Genomic DNA, 18297 nt, shown 5'->3' with positions numbered 1-18297 from the left:
CCACCACGGAGACTCCCTCCCGGGTTTAACCCACGGCACCAGCTGTGGGCCCGCGGCTGCATCTCCAGGATCCAGCCCCGATCCCCCCGGCGTCTCCTCCCCTCCTACCGTTCTCGATGCTCCTTCAGTTCCCTGGTTGTGGGGCTTCTGTTCAGCTGGATCTCAGGAGGCTCCGAATGACGGTGGTTCTGTATTTTAGTTGTAATTTTGATGTGGTTGCGGCAGGCAGCGGGTGCAGCTGTTACTTATGCTGCCATCTTGTTTCTCTGAGAATTGCTTTTTCTTTATCTCAAATATATATGTGTTGTTTTTTCATTTTCATTTGTCCTGAAGTATTTTCTAATTTTTTATGATTACTTCTTTGACCCTTGGTTAAGAGTATGTTGTTTAATTTCTGCACATATGTCAGTCTTCTAGTTTTCTTTTTGTTATTGACTTCTAATTTCATTCATTGTGTTAGAAAAGATACTTTGTATGATTTTAATCTTTTTAAAAATTTATTAAGTCTTGTTTTATGGCTTACCACATGGCCTGTTCTGGAGGATGTTCCTTGTGCTCTTGAAAAGAAAGTGTATTCTGCTATTGTAGGGTGGAGTATTCTGCAGATGTTTGTTAATGCTAATTGGTTTATGGTAGTGTTCAGGTCTTCTCTTTCCTTATTGATCTGTCTAGTTGTTCTGTTCTTTATTGAAAGTGAAGTATTGAGGTCTGCAACTATTAGTGTAGAATTGTCTGTTTCTCTCTTCAGTTCTCTCTATTTGTATCATATAAGTTGGAGCTCTGTTATTAGGTATGTATAAATTTATATATCTTGATGGAGCAAACTTTTTATCAATATATAATGTCCTTTTTCTCTTGTAACCTTTTTTGACTTAAAATTTATTTTGTCTGATAATAAAATAGCCACCCAACTCCCTTTTTTAATCCTTTTACTTTCAACCTCTTTGTGTTTTTGTATCTAAAAGAAAATCTTACAGATAAGCATCGAGATTGACCAAGCTTTTTATTCATTCTGCCAATCTCTGTTTATTAATTGGAGAGTTTAATCCACTTACATTTAAAGTAATTCTTGATAAGGAAGGACTTCTGCCATCTATTTGTCCTCTATATGTCTTACAGGTTTTTACGCCTCAATTTTTCCATTATTGCTGTTAAAAAAATATTTGATTGTCCTTTATAGTGTATATTTTGATTCCCTTTCTCTTTACTTTTCTGTTGTATGTGTATATAACAATAACCTAGGGAATTACAATTAACATCTTAAACTTAAAACAACCTAGTTTGAATAATGTCAACTTTTTTCAATAGTATATAAACACTCTGCTCCTATATATCTCCATCCCTCCCTCTTTGTATTGTTTTTGTCACAGATTGAATTTTTGAATGTTTTGTGCCCATTAACATATATTTATAATTATTGTTTATTGCATTTGCCTTTTAAATTATATATGAATTAAAATAAAAGTACAATATATTTATCTATGTAGTTACTTTATTATTTCTTCCTATGGCTCTGAGTTACTGCCTAGTATCCTTTCATTTCGCCTCCCATTAGCATTTCATGTAGGGCAGATCTCTTAGTAGCCACCTCTCTTAGTATTTGTTTATCCAAGAGTCTTAATTTCTCCATCATTCTTTTTTTTTTTTTTTTTAACATATCTTTATTGATTTCAGAGAGAGGAAAGGAGGGAGAGAGAGAGAGATAGAAACATCAATGATGAGAGAGTCACTGATTGGCTGCCCAGCCCGCAACCCGGGCATGTGCCCTGACCGGGAATCAAACCCCGATCCCCTGGATCCTAGGTCGATGCTCAACCCCTGAGCCATGCCCAGCCGGGCTCTCCATCATTCTTGAAGGATTATGTCATTAGATGTAGAATTCTTGGTTGACAGTCTTTCCTTTCTGTACTTCAGGTATTTCTTCTGCCCCACCTCTCCTTTCTTTTTAGATGCTCATAATGCATAAATTGTGTTGCTCATAAATTGGATTCTCATTTTTCCCAGTATTTGCTGGCTTTGTTTATTGAAGGCTTCACAGTATCCCACAGATCCCTTAGGCTCTCTACACTTTTCTACATTCTTTTTTTCTTTCTGCTCCCCAGACTTCGTAATTTCAATTGTATGGTTTCAAGTTTGCTGATTATGTGCTCTGCCTGCTGTTGATCCCCTCCAGTGGAATTTTACATTTCAGTTACTATATTTTAGTTCTAATATTTCTGTTTGCTTCCTTTTATAATTTCTGTCTCTACTAATACTCTCATGTTGTTCATCTGTTATTTTCCTGGCTTCCTGTTTGTCCATGGCTTCCTTTAGCTCTTTGAACATATTTAAGACAGCTAATTTAAAAGCCTTTATTTAGTAAGTCCAAAATCTAGACTTCTTCAGGGATGGTTTCTGTTAATTAGTTTTTTCCCTTTGTGTGGGCCGTGCTTTCCTAATTGTTTGTATGTTTTGTGATTTTTTGTTGAAAACAGGACATTTGAATATTGTAAGTAGTAACTCTGGAAATCAGATTCTCATTTTTCCCAGTATTTGCTGGCTTTGTTGTTGAAGGCTTTGCGTGTGTTCAGCCATTGTTTTGACTGAGATTTTCTTGAACACCAGGAGCTTAATTTGCCTAAGACTTCTTGCTTACATTGAGACTAGTAGTGAAAACTTAGGGCCTTTTTAGGTCTTTTCTGAACGTGTATCCTGCTCTGGCCATGCTCATGGTTTTCTAAATTCCCCAGTACACAGCACTTTTGAATGCTCTAATATCCCAAAGAAATTCTCTCGAATGCTTTACTGCCCTGGCTTTAGGCAGTCTGTGTATGTCTCATTCATAGCCTTTGGCTCCAGGCAATTGTGCATTTTTTGATTGCCTCACAATGTTTTTGAGTCACGCCACTTTTCTGCCCCGAGAGAGTTCTAGATTTGATCAGACAGAGATATGTGAGCCTTGTGTCAGTCCTTCAGGGGGCCTCCAGACAAATTAGGACAGACATACAAAATAATTTATGAATAAGATCTCTGCTCCCTCCAGATCCATGGACCAGGGTTTCCCACTGGGAATTAGGCTGCCTTCCTCAGGACAGCTGTAAAACAAGAGAGGAGGTAGGTCAAGGGGCAGTAAAAATACCACAATGCTTTCCTACTTCTAAAAATTTGCCTTTTTCTTTATTTTCCTTTTGCTTCTATTTGATTGCTATAAACCTTTAGCTGTTTTCTGAAGTTCTGATAAAGTTAGTTCTGACAGTGTCTGGTTGTTTTCTTCAATGTTTCTGTGGAAAGAGAGAAATTTGGAGCTGCCTACTCTTCCATTTTGCTCACATCACTCTTAATGAGTTTCTCTGTGTTTGTGCATATTCTGTCAGTTATTGAAAGGAATTTTTAAATTTACCATTATGATGATGGGTTTGTGTATGTCTTATTGTAGTTCTTTTGATTTTTGCTTTATATATTTTGAAGCTATGTTATTAGGTATATTCAAATTTAGATTTACCATGTCTGACTTGTGAGTTGAACTTTTGACATTACCAAGTATTTCTATTATGATTTTTGCCTTTAACACTACTTTGTCTGAAATTGCTATTACTATACTAGATTCTGGTGGATTATTATTTGCATGGTGTATGATTTCCCATTCTTTATTTTCAGTCTTCCTATATCCTTATGTTTTAGATCTATCTCTTGTAAACAGCCCATAATTTGAGTCTGTTTATTTTTCCTGTCTTAATTATTTTGTTCATTTACATTTAACGTAAATGATTAAAGTCTATTTCTTTTTACCCATTTTCTAGACACTGAAAGGACCATAAAACACTTTAACTGCATTTACTCCCCACCTAGCATTTATTTTTTTAATTATGTGTGTCCTTTCAAATCCCACAACACATTTTTTTATACAACTAGTAGTCATCTATTTGCATATTTACCAATTGTGTCATTTCATTCCTTCTTGCCTCTAATCTTCCGTCTGGAATCATTCAGAAGATCCTTTTTTTTTTTTTTTTTTTAATGCCCTGACCAGGAATCGAACCCCAATCGCCTGGATCCTAGGTCGACGCTCAACCGCTGAGCCACTCCTGGCCGGGCGAGAAGACCCTTTAATATATGTGTACCAGTGACTACTTTTTCAGTTTTGGTCTAAAAATATCTTTATTTCATCACCATTCTTGGAGGGTATTTTCAGTTTTTATAGAATTCTAGGTAGGTAGTTATTTAAGCATGTTGATATTTTCATTCCATTGTTATTTAGTTAGATTTGTTTTTGTTGGAAGTAAGCTGCCAATCTGTATGTTGCTCCTTTGAACATAACAAATTCTTTTCTTCTGGCTTCTAATAGTTTCATTTTCAGAAGATTTATTATGTGGTGCCTAAGAATATAAACTTTTATTTTACTTAGACTTCATAGGACTTCATGACGCCAGGGCTCGATTTTTTGACCAAATTTGGACTTTTTTTTCCCCATCACCTCTTCCTATACTGTTCCTGCTCTACTCTCCTACCTCTCCTCTCCTCCTGAGACTCCAGTCCACATGTAATGTCTTTTTTAAAATTGATTTTTATTTTGAGAGAGAGAGGAGGAAAAAAACATCCATCTGAGAGTGAAACATTGATTGGCTCCCTCCTGCAACCCCCCCCACTGGGGATCAAACCTGCAACCCAGGCATATGCCCTGAATGGGAGTTGAACCTGAAACCTTTGGTGTACAGGAGGATGCCCAACCAACTGAGCCATACTGGCCAGAGCCACATGTGAGGTCTTTTACTCTATCCTTGATTCCTACATATTTTCTCATCTTTTATCTCTTGACACTTTATTCTGGATATTTGTTGGCATATAGGTGCTCATAGTATTTTCTTACAGTCCTTTGCATTTCTGTTGGGTCTTTTGTTATATCGCCTCTTTCATTTCTGATTTTATTTATTTGGGTCCTCTTTCTTTGTTTCTTGGTGAGTTTGGCTAAAGGTGCATCAATCTTATCTATCTTTTCAAGGACCAGCTCTGGGTTTCATTAAATTTTTGTATTGTTTTTTTAGTCTCTATGTCATTAATTTCTGCTCTGGTCTTTATTATTTCCTTCCTTCTACTTCCTCGGGGCTTTTCTTGCTGCTCTCATTCTAATTATTTTAGTTGTTGTTTTAATGGTTTAATAGGGCTTTTTCGTGTTTCTGGAGGTAGGCCTGTGCTGCTATGAACTTTCCTCTCAGGACCGCTTTCGCTGCATCCCATAGATTTTGGGTTGTTGTTTGTTCATTTTTGGTTTTTTTCCATGACGTGTTTGATTTCTTTCTTAATCTCATTGGTAACCCATTCATTGTTTAATAACATGCTATTTAGCGTCCATGTGTTTGAATGTTTTTGAGTTTTTTTAAAGTGGTTGATTTCTAGTTTCATGGCATTGTGATCTGAGAAGATGCTTGATATGATTTCAGTTTTTTTTAATTTATAGAGACTTGCCTTGTGCCCTAACATGGGGTCTGTTTTTGAGAATGTTCCATATGCACTTGAGAAGAATGTGTATTCTGCTGCTTTGGGATGAAATTGTCTGTAAATGTCAATTAAATCCTTTAGGTCAAGTGAGTCATTTAACGCCTGTGTTTCCCTGTTGATTTTTTGTCTTGATAATCTGTCCGGTGCTGAGTGGGGTGTTAAAGTCCCCCACTATGATTGTGTTGCTGTTGATTTCTCCCTGAAAGTTTACCAAGAAATTTTTCATATATTTAGGTGCTCCTATATTGGGTGCATAAATGTTTATAAGGGTTATTTCCTCCTGTTGGATTGATCCTTTTAGTATTATATAGTGACAGTCTTTATCTCTTGTTAAGGTCTTTATTTTGAAGTCTATTTTGTCAGAAATAAATATTGCTACTCTAGCTTTTTTTTTTTCATTTCCATTTGCATGGACTAATTTTTTTCATCCCTTCACTTTTAGCCTCTGTGAGTCTTTTGCTCTCAGGTAGGTCTCTTGTAGACAGCATATATTTGGGTCCTATTCTCTTACCCATTCAGCTACCCTATGTCTTTTGATTAGACCATTTATTCTGTTTACACTTAAGGTTACTATTGATATATAGTTATTTAATTCCATTTTTCCCCTTTATGCTAATGTACCTTTCTCTCAATATTTCTTCTTTTTCTTAGAGCAGTCCTTTTAGCATTTCTTGCAATGCTGGTTTGGTGGTACTGAACTCCTTTAGCCTTTTTTTGTCTGGGAAGCTCTTTATTTCACCTTCAATTTTAAATGACAGCCTTGCTGGATAAAGCAATCTTGGTTGCATGTTCTTGCTTTTCATTACTTGGAGAACTTCATGCCCTCCCTTCTGGCCTGAAGAGTTTCTGTTGAGGTATCAGCTGTTAGCTTTATGGGGGTTCCCTTGTAGGTCACTGCTTGTCTCTCTCTTGCAGCCCTTAATATTCTCTCTTTGTCCTTGACATTTGCCATTTTAATTATGTGTCTTGGAGTGCGTCTCTTTGGGTCCCTCTTGTTTGGAACCCTCTGTGCTTCCTGAACTTGTGCTGCTTTCTCTATCGCCAGCCTAGGGAAGTTTTCTGTCATTATTTCCTCCACCAAGTTCTCTATCCCTTGCTCTCTTTCCTCCCCCTCCGGCACTCCTATAATGCGAATGTTGTTTTGCCTCATGTTGTCCCAAAGCTCCCTTAGACTGTCCTCGTGCTTTTTAAGTGTTTTTTTCTTTTTGCTGCTCTGAGTGATTTTTTTCTACCTTATCTTCTAAGTCACTTATTCTCTCCTCTGCTTCATTGAGCATGCTTTTAATTCCTTCCAGTGTATTCTTGATATCAGAGACAGCATTCTTCATTTCTGCCTGATTCTTATTTATGATATTCATCCCTTTTTTCATGTTTTCACTGAGTTCCTTGACCTTACCATTAAGTGTGTTGTTTTCATTAATTTCCTTGAGCATCTTTATAACCATTAGTCTGAACTCTGTTTCTGATCACTTGCTTAATTCCATCTCATTGAAGTCTTTTTCTGGCTATTTTTCTTTTTCTTTAGTTTGGGGGTTGTTTCTTTTTCTCCCCATTTTGGTGACTTTTAGTGTTTGTATCTATATATTAGATATATTTGCTATCTCCTAGTCTTTTAGGCTGGGATTTTGTAGTGTAAGTCCAGTGGAGCCCAGAGGTTTGTTTTCTTTATACTTTTGAGTTCTTTGCTCTAGGCGTGTCCTTTTCATTGGTGTCCCTTTTGTGCTTTCTTTGGCCTCTCCTATTGTGATTTGGCCTAGAGTGTTGTTGACCAGTCCTTAGGAGGACTCTCCTCTCAGGTTGGCCAACTGTGGGTCTCAGCCCCAACCTCGTCGTGTAAGCTGTTGTACGGGTGCTGGCAAGGCAGGACAATACACAACTAAACTTCCAGGAAACAAGGGGTGTCTTACAGAATATCTTGACAGTCACAGTGAAAACAACCCACGTGAAAATAGAACTGGGAGAGTGATGGGAGAACACAAAAGCTAAAGCCAAAAAAAAGGGGGAAAAAAGAAAGAGAGAAAGAAAAATAAAGCTAGCGAGAGAAAACAATATTACTGCTAATAGTAATGAAAATTTTAAAAATAATAATAATAAACTAAAATAAAATGTAAAAAATAGAGAAGCTACTGGGAGATAAAAGGGGCAGAGAAAAGATTCTGAAAGAAGGGCCAGCAAAAAGTTAAGGGTAGAGAATAGGAATAGGATAACAGTTGAAAATGAGAAAACAAAAATACAATGAAGAGACAAACAGAAACTAACAATCAAACAAAAAGACTGGAAGACAGAAGGGAGAAAATAAAAGAAAGAGAAAAGAAGTTATGCCAATGGAACTAGAAGAGAGAGAGGTAAACCCAGGCAGGGAGGGAGGCCAATAAGAGATGTGGGGGAAACTATAGAGAAAAGCAGAAACCTTATTGGTTATAACGATAATATCCCAGCAATTAAGCAGAGAATATCAAGAAAATCTTGATAGTAGAAGCAAAGACAAAACAAAACAAAGTGAGAGAACAAACAAACAAAAAAAACAAAACAAAATTCCTTTTTAAAAAATGTTTTTCCTTTCTCTTTGACAGTCAATCAGTTGAGTTTCTTGGGCAGCTTGTGTTGGCTGCGGCTCACTGTTTTGTGGGCTGATTTCATTCTCCTGGGAGGTGCTTGTGTATCAGCCAATGTGAGGAGCGTCCAGGTTTGGCTCTGGTGTCCTCAGGTCGATGGTTGATCTGAGGCTCTCTATGGACCTCCTCCACCTGTCAGCTACTTTGCCTCCCCCTTGTGGTTGCCTGGTCTTGCTCCAGAGTCTTCTGAAGAGTCTTAGGGTGCAGGGTGGCTAGTGTATCTCAGGGCGTCACTCCCCTTACTTTGAGGCTTCACTGTCAGGCGCTCACGGTGAGGAAGTTAGTCTCTGCTTCGAGGCCAACTCCTCTATTTCTGCCAAATGCTCCGATTCTAGCTGCCCAGGCTCTGGCCTGCTGTAGGTTCAGGTTCACCTCAGCCTGTTGCCTTTTCTGTGTGGGAGTTTCAGTGGCCTGGGCTCAGTGGGTTTGATCAAAAGAGACTCCTGTGAGCACTTTGCCTGCCCAGCCCCCAGCTGGGGTTTCAGCTTTTCCTCCAGCTCCCAAACAGTCCTGAGAGTCTAGTTCTTGTGATGTCCTGTGAGCGGCTCTCCCTCCCCCTCAGGACTGTGCCCTGCCGGGCGGGGTGGACAGGGGCGGATCTGGGGCCTCAGTGAGCCCACCGCCCCTTTCCTGTTGGGGGCGGTGCTCCCGGCTAGGGGAGAGGCCGGGGGGCTCCGCCCCTCCCTGCCCAGCTCTGGTTGGCTGGTCGCCCAGGGCGCGTATTTCGAACTCTCCACAATGCAGACAGAAATCCCAGCTTTCGCTGGTCTCTCTCCCCAGTGCAAGCCAGGAAGGTGGGAGCCAGTTCAGCAAACAAAAACTCAGACGCACAGAAAGCAGCACACGGGCAAGGAATCCGCCTGCAAGGCTCTGCTTTCCCCCCACATCAAGGCACCAAGCAAGGGGGCACACAGTCAGGCCGCGCAGGCCCCCTTTACCGCTGGTCTCAGGAAAGCTGGGCCACGGCACCCCTCAGGGCTGGTCACAGATTTCAGAATCTCCCAGAGAGTTCAGGTGGCTGCAGGAAACCTCCACAGCCAGTCCGTCCCTGGCAATGGGAGGGCCCTTTTCTTTCCCCCGCACCACACAGATTAAATGCTCTCTGGGGCTCAGCACAGTGCCTTACAGGAGGCAGCGGGTCCCTGGATGTGGCTGCTCTGTGCCGTCTGGTCCCTTTCTCCTCGGGTCAGCACCCTGAGCACAAGGCGCCCGCCGCAGCCGCATTAGAGGCTTTGTTTCACTAGGAAGACACGGTCCCCTCCTCGCAGGCACGCTTTTCCCCGGGGTCCCTCTGCCCTGTGCGCGGGGCGCTCCTTCCCCTCTTGTGGGTCCAGGTGTGGGGTCCCCGCTTTTGGAGGCCGGTCCACACGCCGAGGCCTCCAGGCCTCGGGGCTCGGAGCCCAGCGCAGGCTTCAGGGGGGCTCCCCCTTCCTAAGCCTCCCCGTACCAGACTCCGTGATGTCTCCGCAGTGCTCCCCACTTGGGCTTCGTCCGCTCAGGTATATTTTTCTAGTTTTTCCAAGCTGGCTATGCACTACTTTAGGAGTAAATCGGTCCGTGGCTGGGAGCAGGGACGCTCTGCTGCTTGTCCCAGGGCCGCCATCGTCCCGAAAACCAAGATTTTATATTTTGTTGTCCCGTCACCTACACACACATCTGCTGTATCTTTTCCGTCTCCATTTTATTTTATTTTATTTTATTTTATTTTATTTTATTTATTTTATTTTATTTTATTTTATTTTATTTTATTTTATTATTTTATTTTATTTTATTTTATTTTATTTATTTTATTTTATTTTATTTTATTTTATTTTATTTTATTTTATTTATCTTTATTGGTTTCAGAGAGGGGGGAGAGAGAGAAACATCCATGATGAAAGAGTCATTGATCGGCCGCCTCCTGCACGACCCCAGCCGGGGACCAAGCCCCCAACCCGGGCATATGCCCTGACCCGGAGTCAAACCCCAACCTCCTGGGTCCTGGGTCGATGCTCAACCGCTGAGCCAGTCCTCTGTCCAAATTCTCAGTCTTCTTTCTTCCTTAATATTTTATAGTTTTCATATTCTGTTTCACCTAGTATTGCCTTGTCTTTTTTTTGTGACTTTTGCAAAAAGTGTGTGGGGGATATTGTATTTGAAAACTTATCTGTAAAAATAATTAGAAGCCTAGAAACAGGTTTCTTACTGTTTTCATTTGCCTTTTGCCCCTTTACACAATCTTTTTTCCATCTTGTGTCCAGTTCCTGGTCAGGGATCTTTACCATGGAAACGTTGAAATAGCTCTTTATTTATTACTGATTTCCTGGAGGTCGTTGTGTATCTGTCCTTCACCGTGTACAGTGGACCCTTGAACGATGCCGGGGCCAAGGCTGCCAGCCCCCAAGCAGTTGAAAATCCACACTTACCTATAGTCAGCCCTCGGCATATGTGGATTCCCAGCTGCAGACAAAACAACAGCTGACCCTCGAATAACACAGGTTGGAACTTCTCAGGTCCACTTATACGTGGCTTTTTTTCTACTAGTCTTTGGCTTGTCTTTTTATTTTCTTCATGATGAAAGTGAAATGGCAGAAGTTTTAATTTTGTTGAGGTCCAGTTTATCAAATTTTTTATGTTCAGTAATATTTTTGTTCCATTTAAGGAATCTGCCTCTTCCAAGACCAGGAGGTGTTCTGTGCTCCGGTTGTTCCAGCCAGGCCTGTGAGCCACCTCAGATTAACTTTTGTGTGTGATTCGATGTAGGGCTCAAGTGTCCCCCCCATATGCATATCTGTGGTGGTTACCAGCATGTCCCCTTCCACAGACATTCATCAAGTGGCTCTGTGTGTGTAGGTCCACTTTCTGAAGTCACTGTTTTGTTCCACTGAGCCATTCTTTTATCCTTATGATAATTCTACAACCTTCTCATCACTGTGGCTTTATAGTAAATTTAATATCTGACTGTGTGAGGCCTCCAACACTGATATTCTTCAAGAATTTCTTGATATTTCTAGGTTCTTAATATTTCCATATATATTTTACACACGGCCTGTCAATTTCTACAGAATAGCCTGCTGGGATTTTAATCGGGATTATATTGAGTTTTTTAATTAACTGAGATTTGACACAGTAACAGTATTGAGTGTTCCTATGAACTTGACATGTGTGTTCATTTGTCTTTTTTTACTTTCTCTCAGCAAAGGTTTGTAGTATCAGAGTTGTGACACACATTTCGTTAAGTGTATCCTAGGGAGTGGATGTTTTGGAATGCAGTTGTTTGTTCGTATATAGAAATACAGTTGAATTCTGTGTCTTGTACCCTGCAATCTTGCTAAATTTGTCGGTTAGTTCTGGAAATTGATTTGTTCACTCTTTTGGGTTTTGTCCATACATAGTCTTGGCATCTGTAAATGAAGATGGTTTCCCTTTTGTCCCGTCTGTGCCTCTATCCTTGCCTTGCCTTGCCTGGGCTTGGACCCCATGCATGCTGACTAGGAGCAAGGGCTCTGGGCGAGAGCATTTGCCATCTCTCACTGGCATGGGTGGGTGCGGGTTTCAGGCTGCCTTCGCAGGGCCTCGGCTGTCCTTGAAGGAATGCAGAGCCCCTCACATCCCTCCCTGCATCTGTGGCGAGTATCCCTGGGCTTCTCCCTTCAGGTGTAGCTGGGTGAGGTGCACCAGTTTCCACTGGACAGCAGCATTGCGTTCCTGGGGCAAACCCCATGAGCCGGTGATGTTTTATCTTTTTTAGTTGCTGGAATTTACCTGCCAGCATTTTGTCTAGAGGTTTGGTTTGCCGGCCTCCTTCCTTGCTGCAGCCTCCTGAGGTGTCTGCATCACGAGCACACTGGTCTCACCAACTCTCTCTGTTCACTGCCTCACCCTCATGCTGCTTCTCGGGGGTGTGGAGAGCAGAGGGGCCACCCTGCCACTCTTGCAGGCTTTGGGCACATGCCCCACATGCTCCTAGCTGCTCTGGTCCTCCCGTAATGACACTGAGCAGTCAAGCAGTAGGCTTTTGGGTTGGAGCCTGTGGCCTGTGGACAGCTGGAGCGTTTAGCCCAGAGGTGGCCAGGCTGCAGCTTTGGAGAGCAAGGGAAGAGGGCGTCTGCTTCCTGGCCCCATACCGTCACTCGGTGCCAGCTGTTAGAAGGTACCCCATGGCAGGTCCTGGGACACTCTCCTGAGGACAGAGAAACTGTGGGGACCCTTGGGGCCACTGGGGGAGGCCAGTTGATTGCAGCCACATGTGTCCTCCCCTTCTTGTCTTGTAGATGAACACACCTCGAGCAACAGTGGGGACACCATGTCTGGCCCTGGCGTCTGGCCCTCTACCCACCACTGTCATTCCTGGAACTGCCCTGGCCCTACCTGTGCCCATGCCAGGTACTGCCCTCTCTGGCCTCTCAGCCCCACCCTGTGCACTGCTTCTGGGCCAGTCCCGAAGCCTGCTCCCTGCTCCTGTTTCCTGGGGTTCCTGGGCAGCCCAGGCCAGCAGCCGAAGCCCTGCCTGGGGGCGAGGCTTGAGCACAGTGGGTGGGCCGATGGGTCCCACATTCTTTCGGCCACCTGTGGTCAGCATGCCAGGCCCCAGGCTGTGGGTCCTGTAGCTCCGTCTGACCACCTGCCAGATGGATGTGCTGAATTGAATAGCCCAGAGGCGCTGGGGTGTGGTGTGGCCTCCCAGCCTGCCCTGCCCTCCTGAGGTGCCCCAGAGGGCCTGTGAGGCTGCCCTTGCCTCCTTTATCTCTGCGGGCCCCGTTTACTCTGAGGCTCCCGTGGGTTGCACCTAGTCTTTGTATCTACTTCCTGTACTTGGATTAATGTTTCGAACATTGTAATTGCCCTGCAGAATTACCGTGCCTTGAGTTTCAGCTTTTCTGTTCCCTGATGGAAAGAGATGTTTAAAAAATCATGTATTGAAAAAGGTGTATTTCATTTGCAGTTGGCTTGTGTGCTAATATCTTATTTCCCATTTTAAGTTGCAGAGAGATGTAAATGGTTTACAAATTTGAAGCTACAGTCTGATCTTTAGTTTTCTGTTGTGTTATATATTTTTTTAAATTGAACTAGTGACCTTGACTATTGAAGAGTTTGCACGTGTTAGGGGAGCTCTGCTACCTGTTCAGAAAGGGAGGTCCCTGGGCTTCTGCATCGCTGGTAGCAAACAAGTGCACATATACTCTGAGCTGCAGCACTGCAGGCGCCGCCAGCAGGCCGCCCACGGAGGCATGGTTCCTGGGGCCGTGTGGAACCTGCTGGAAAGTTCTAGGTGAGCAGACTGCCCCTCAGGACCCAAAGCCAGGCAGGGCTGCTGTGACATGGGGAAGGTAAGGGTGTGTCTTCATCGGGGGCACAGGCTGGCGCCGCCCTGCTGACACGCGCCCCTTTGGCTCTGGGATCCCGTCCACCGTCCTGCTGACCCTCCTTCCTTTTCCATCATCTGCACTGAGACCTGTGGCCACCTGGGCCTGGCCCTGTGGCATGTTCGCAGGCTGTTCCACCCACCTCTGGCCCCCAGACTGCTCTCCAGGCACCATGGCTGCCCAGCCAGTCGGACTCACCCAAGGCAGGCAGCAGGCAGCCCCCAGTGGAAACTAGAGGCCCTGCTCCTCACTGGCCGGCATGTTGCCCACTCCCCATGGGGAGGCAGCTGGTTGGGCTGCCCAGCTGTGAATGGAGAATTCTGCTGCGTTTGGGGGCCTCACTAGAACTAGCTAACTTACTTTGGTTTACAGTTATTCCATCAATTCAGTTAGAATTGCATTTTCGAGGTGATTATGCAGAATCTTATGCCAGGGCATGATGCTGCACTAAGGTTTCCTTCTCTGTAACGTGCCCTTTGGTTTTGCTGAGTTTTGTGTGCGTGGGTCCTGAGGATGGTGGAAGTTAACCCTCCCCACCAGCACCTGCGCCAGCTCCACTGCGCCAGCATGAGGCTTAGAGTTCTGACCGTGCACATGAGTGGTCAGTGGCACAGGATTCCCACAAGATTGTATATACGAAGGAGAAAAATAAACATTTTTGCTTGAAAATAGTGTGAAACCACATCCTTTTCTTTCTCTTTACCCACATAGAAGCCAAGTCAGCTAGCTCCACAGGGAGGCAGCGGGCAGGCTGCGTGCTGGCAGTGGGCACCGTCTGCCCAGGAGGCAAGAGTGGGTGTCGTGGGACCATCTTGTGCACACAGCACCCCACCGGTGTGCCCTGGTCCCCGGATGGCAGCCTCCGCGGGCTCCGGGCCTGGGTTGGTCTGTTCACTCTGCTTTCCACCCCCTGAACTTGAGCTGCATAGAGATGTGGGCTGGGCTCCACCCCACAGACAAAGTGAGACTCACGGTCAACTAAACGATGTTCTCAGTCCCTGTCCAAGTTGGCTGTTTCCAAGAAAGCTGGGTTTGCGTGGCTCTGTGAATGATGTATAAGGGGAGGTGCAGGCTCTAGGCCTTGTGAGAGGCTTTGAGGTTGGGGCCACCCAAGGGTCATGGAAGGGATTCTGCTGTACCGAAGGCACAGGGCCGTGTTGCAGGTGTGGGTTTGAGGTCTTTGTCCCAGTGGACCCCCGCCCCCCAGCCCCGTGGGGCTCAGCGTGTGTTTCTGGCCGTCTGCCCTTGATGGCCTTTTGCTCAGTAGCCTGTGCCCCTGCATTCACTCAGGCTGGGGGCCGGTGCCCCTGTTGCACCCAGCTAGGGCTGCTGCCCCGGTCTGCAGGTCCCACACTCCCACAGACATGAAGTCAGGCTTTGTGCCTGTGTTCATGGAGGGTTGGGGACCCCCAGCTACATTTGGTGCCTCATCTTAGTGCTGGCCTTGAGCAGAATCCATGGCATCTCGTGGTTGCTGTGCCCAAGGAGCCAGAGGCAGTTTTCTCCGTCAGCTCAGCTCGAGTGTGCAGGTGCTGGGAGGGCCTGTCTGGTTTGGGGCAGTTGCTCAGTGTGGTAGGTGGCCAGGGGCAGAGGCTGCCGGGTCTGTCTGCACAGGGCAGGTTGCAGTCAGGCCTTCCAGCCTCCAAGGAACGTGGGTGCTTTGGTGTCACTGCTCCACCCTCCAGGGCCTGGTATGACCATGTAGGGCCTGTAATGAGCTGTATGGTTTTGTTTTCTAGATTCTGAGAGTGAGAAGCCCACCTGAGCCAGGCAGGCTGACCTGACCCGACGCCAGGCACCGTGTCATCTCATGCAGAGAAGGCGAGTCTGCGCCTCGTGTCAGTTCACAGTTTTGTAACCACTTTCTAAGCATTTTTTTTATTCACAATTGGAAACACAAATGTAATGCAAGAATAAAAAATATTTTGGGGGAAAAAGGACTTCGGTTTTTCAAACTCTCCTTTTCAGTGGCTCCCAGACAGACAGTGGGCCCAAGATGGCAGTGAGTGGGTGAGGGTGCTGGAGGGACTCTGGGGGGCCCTTAGCCAAGGGTTTCTGGGTCCGATGATGAGCTTTTGCAGTCTGCAGGGCACTACCGTGCCTCCATCCACCGGCAGCCGGGAGAGGTGAGATGTGCGGCACGTTGCACCTCTTGGAGAAGCAGCCTAGCCCTGGATGGCTGGTGACCTGGCCCGTTTTCCAGTTGTTTTCCCCTTTGGGCCCAGGGCAGCGCCCATTCTTTGCAGGGCCTTGGAGGCTGAGCAGCGGTGCCCATTTCAGGTGAGGGCCCTTGGCCTGCACGGACTCCGGCCTTTGCACACACAGCTCCATCCATTCCACTGAACCTTGGGCTCTCCTACTCCATGACACCTGAAGGTGTGTCCCCTACCCCACCCCACCCCACCCCACACACATGTGCATTGCACAGGGCATCTCAGTGATCTGAAACAGCCCTTCCTCCAGTGTACATGTACTGCCAGGGGCGTTGGCTGGGTTCTGAGACCCCTGACTACAGAGGGTGGCAGGATAGACCTGCTGGCCCTTGTGGGCTGTTCCCCATGGTGGGGTCCTGGAGCACACTATGAAAAGTGGGAAACCTGCAAGTGGCCCCACAGGGAGACTGGGTGGAATTGCAGCCTGGCCCCCGGGACTGCTTATGTTGGGGTCAGGGCCTAGGGTGGGACTTGGGCCCCCTTGTTTCCATTGATTCCCAAGTGGCAGCTAAATGCTTCCTTGGTAATGAATGTGGGGTAGGGAGAGCAGCACCCGGGGTGTGTGACCACTGGAGCCCACAAGTGTTGCAGGTGATATTGCAGTTGTCGCAGTTGTCCCCAGGCATCATTTACGTTCCTCACAAAATGCCAGCCCCTGCGACTGACTCCTGTGCAACTGGCTGATGAAAGGTGAGTGGTGTGGGTTTCCTACCTCCCATGGTTTCCGAGGGGACTTAGGGACACTGTGGGGCTGCCCACCCCGTCTCACCAGTAGACAGGCTCAGTGTGTGCCTGGGCCTGAACCCCCGGACCTGCTGTCCTCTGTGGTGAAGCAGGTGTGCAGCCAGACATGACACTGTCCTGTTCCACTCGGTTCAGCTTGTCACCCCCAGTTTGTGACTCCTGTTACTGGGTTTCTCATTGTTTACCTTTTTGGACAGTAAATTTATTTAAATCATTCCTTTTAAGCAAGTAATAATATAGGTGCCAATGGTGAAAATTGGTAAGATAGTAATTAGTGCTAAACGGTAAGAATAGTGTAGGGGAGAGTGGTAAACACACCTGGGCAGAGGGACCCCTGTTCATAGCATACCACAGCTGGGAGCGTGCTCCCCGGCAGGCCTCAGCAGGAGCCAGTCTGCACTCCTCACGTCCTGTGACCAGCGGCACCCCCGCCCCTCTGCGCATCGGCGTGGGTCCCCGCGCGGACACGGCCCCTGGGGGCCCTGCACTGTGGTGTCCGTCAGCACAGGTGTAGGGGCAGGCCAGTGATGGGGACAGCAAGCCGCCACCCTAGGGGGGCAGTGGATCCTGCATGCCCAGCCTCCAGAGCCCCCAGGGTGAGCCCCAGTCCCTGATGGTGTTTAATCGAGGGTTTGTAAGCAGAGATTGAAGGTTAGGAGTGGGGTCACGGGGAAGCTGATCGGTTAGTTCCTGTGCAAGCCTCGAGGTTTCCCTTTGTCTGATTAGTTCGGCTGCTGATCATGCCTTGTCTGGTGCCTTCATCCCCATCGTCAGCGATCTAACCAGACTGAAGAACCTTAATTCTGCAAAATATTTCATAATTGTGCATCTTTAAGGCAAAAGGCAGGAACTTCTGTCTTGTTACCATCGCCGTTGTTGAAGGATCGTTTTGCGCTTAACTAGCTACATTTTTCTATTGCCTCAGGCAAAGTGTGCTTTTAAACATTTTTCCTGAAACTTGCTTTACAAGCGGGCCTGCAGAACATGGCTAACAGACTTTGAAATCTTTGACTATAAGTGACTAACATATTTTCCTAAGCTTTGACTATAAGTGACTAACATATCTTCCTAAGCTTTGACTATAAGTGACGACTGTAAGCTACGTAACAGCCGACGCAATGGCAGCATCTAGCTAAAGCCTGTGCCTGCGTCTTTGGACTGTATGTCATACACTCTTTTTCTCTGGCTTCTTTCACGCAGCAGGATGATTTTGTGGTTCAGCCGTGCTGTTTTGTGTATGAATAGTCCATCTCTTTTATTGTTGAGTTGAATTCCATGACACAGATGAGCCACCATTTGTTCATCCCTTTACCTGCTGATGGACATCGGGCCGATTCCAGATCTTGGCTGTTACAAGTAAAACTGCTATGAACAGTCCTGTACACATCTGGTAAAAAGATTTATTTCCCAAGAGATTGGATAAATACTTAGGAGTACAGTGATGGGTCCTGTGGTAGATTATGTCTAACCTTTTAAGAAACATCTGAATTGTTTGCACATCCCCAGCAGCTGAACATGAGGATAAAGTTTTTCACACTCTCACCAAAGATTAGCAGTCAGCCTTTTTATTCTGAGCCATCCCAATGGGTGCGCAACGGTATCTCGTGGTGGTGGTTTCTTCCAAAATTACTTCTTGTTGAGGTAAAATTCACGTAATATAAAGTTAGCCGTTTTAAAGTGAAAAATTCAGTGGCATTTTGCACATTCAGAATGTGTAACCGCGGCCTCCCTCTAGCTCCTAAGCGTCATCGCCCTCAATAAGCCGCACCCACGAGACGGCCGCCCCCCGTCCTCTCCCCCAGCCCTTGGCGACAACCAGTGTTTTCTCTCCTTGTGGATTTAATTATTCTGGACATCTCCTATGAATAAAACTGTATAATATTTGGTCTTTTGTGTCTGGCTCTT

The 18297-nt window shown here is 45.6% G+C and overlaps 1 protein-coding gene across 1 annotated transcript in view; it reads left to right on the top strand.

Annotated features, from left to right (window-relative positions):
- Positions 1–15348, top strand: part of WNK2 (WNK lysine deficient protein kinase 2) — a 122409-nt gene extending 107061 nt beyond the window's left edge. Inside the window, exons 28-29 of the mRNA XM_087822508.1 lie at positions 12344–13341; positions 15175–15348. Of these exons, the coding sequence (XP_087678634.1) occupies positions 12344–12679 (336 nt within the window). The 3' untranslated portion in view covers positions 12680–13341; positions 15175–15348. The remainder of the gene's footprint in view (positions 1–12343; positions 13342–15174) is intronic.
- Positions 15349–18297: the final 2949 nt, after the last annotated feature.

Source organism: Miniopterus natalensis, chromosome 12 (genome assembly GCF_054644295.1).
Source record: "Miniopterus natalensis isolate mMinNat1 chromosome 12, mMinNat1.hap1, whole genome shotgun sequence".
NCBI classification, from domain to species: Eukaryota; Metazoa; Chordata; class Mammalia; order Chiroptera; family Miniopteridae; genus Miniopterus; species Miniopterus natalensis.
The sequence above is the reverse complement of the archived record's forward strand: the minus strand, read 5'-3'. Positions and strand labels throughout refer to the sequence as shown.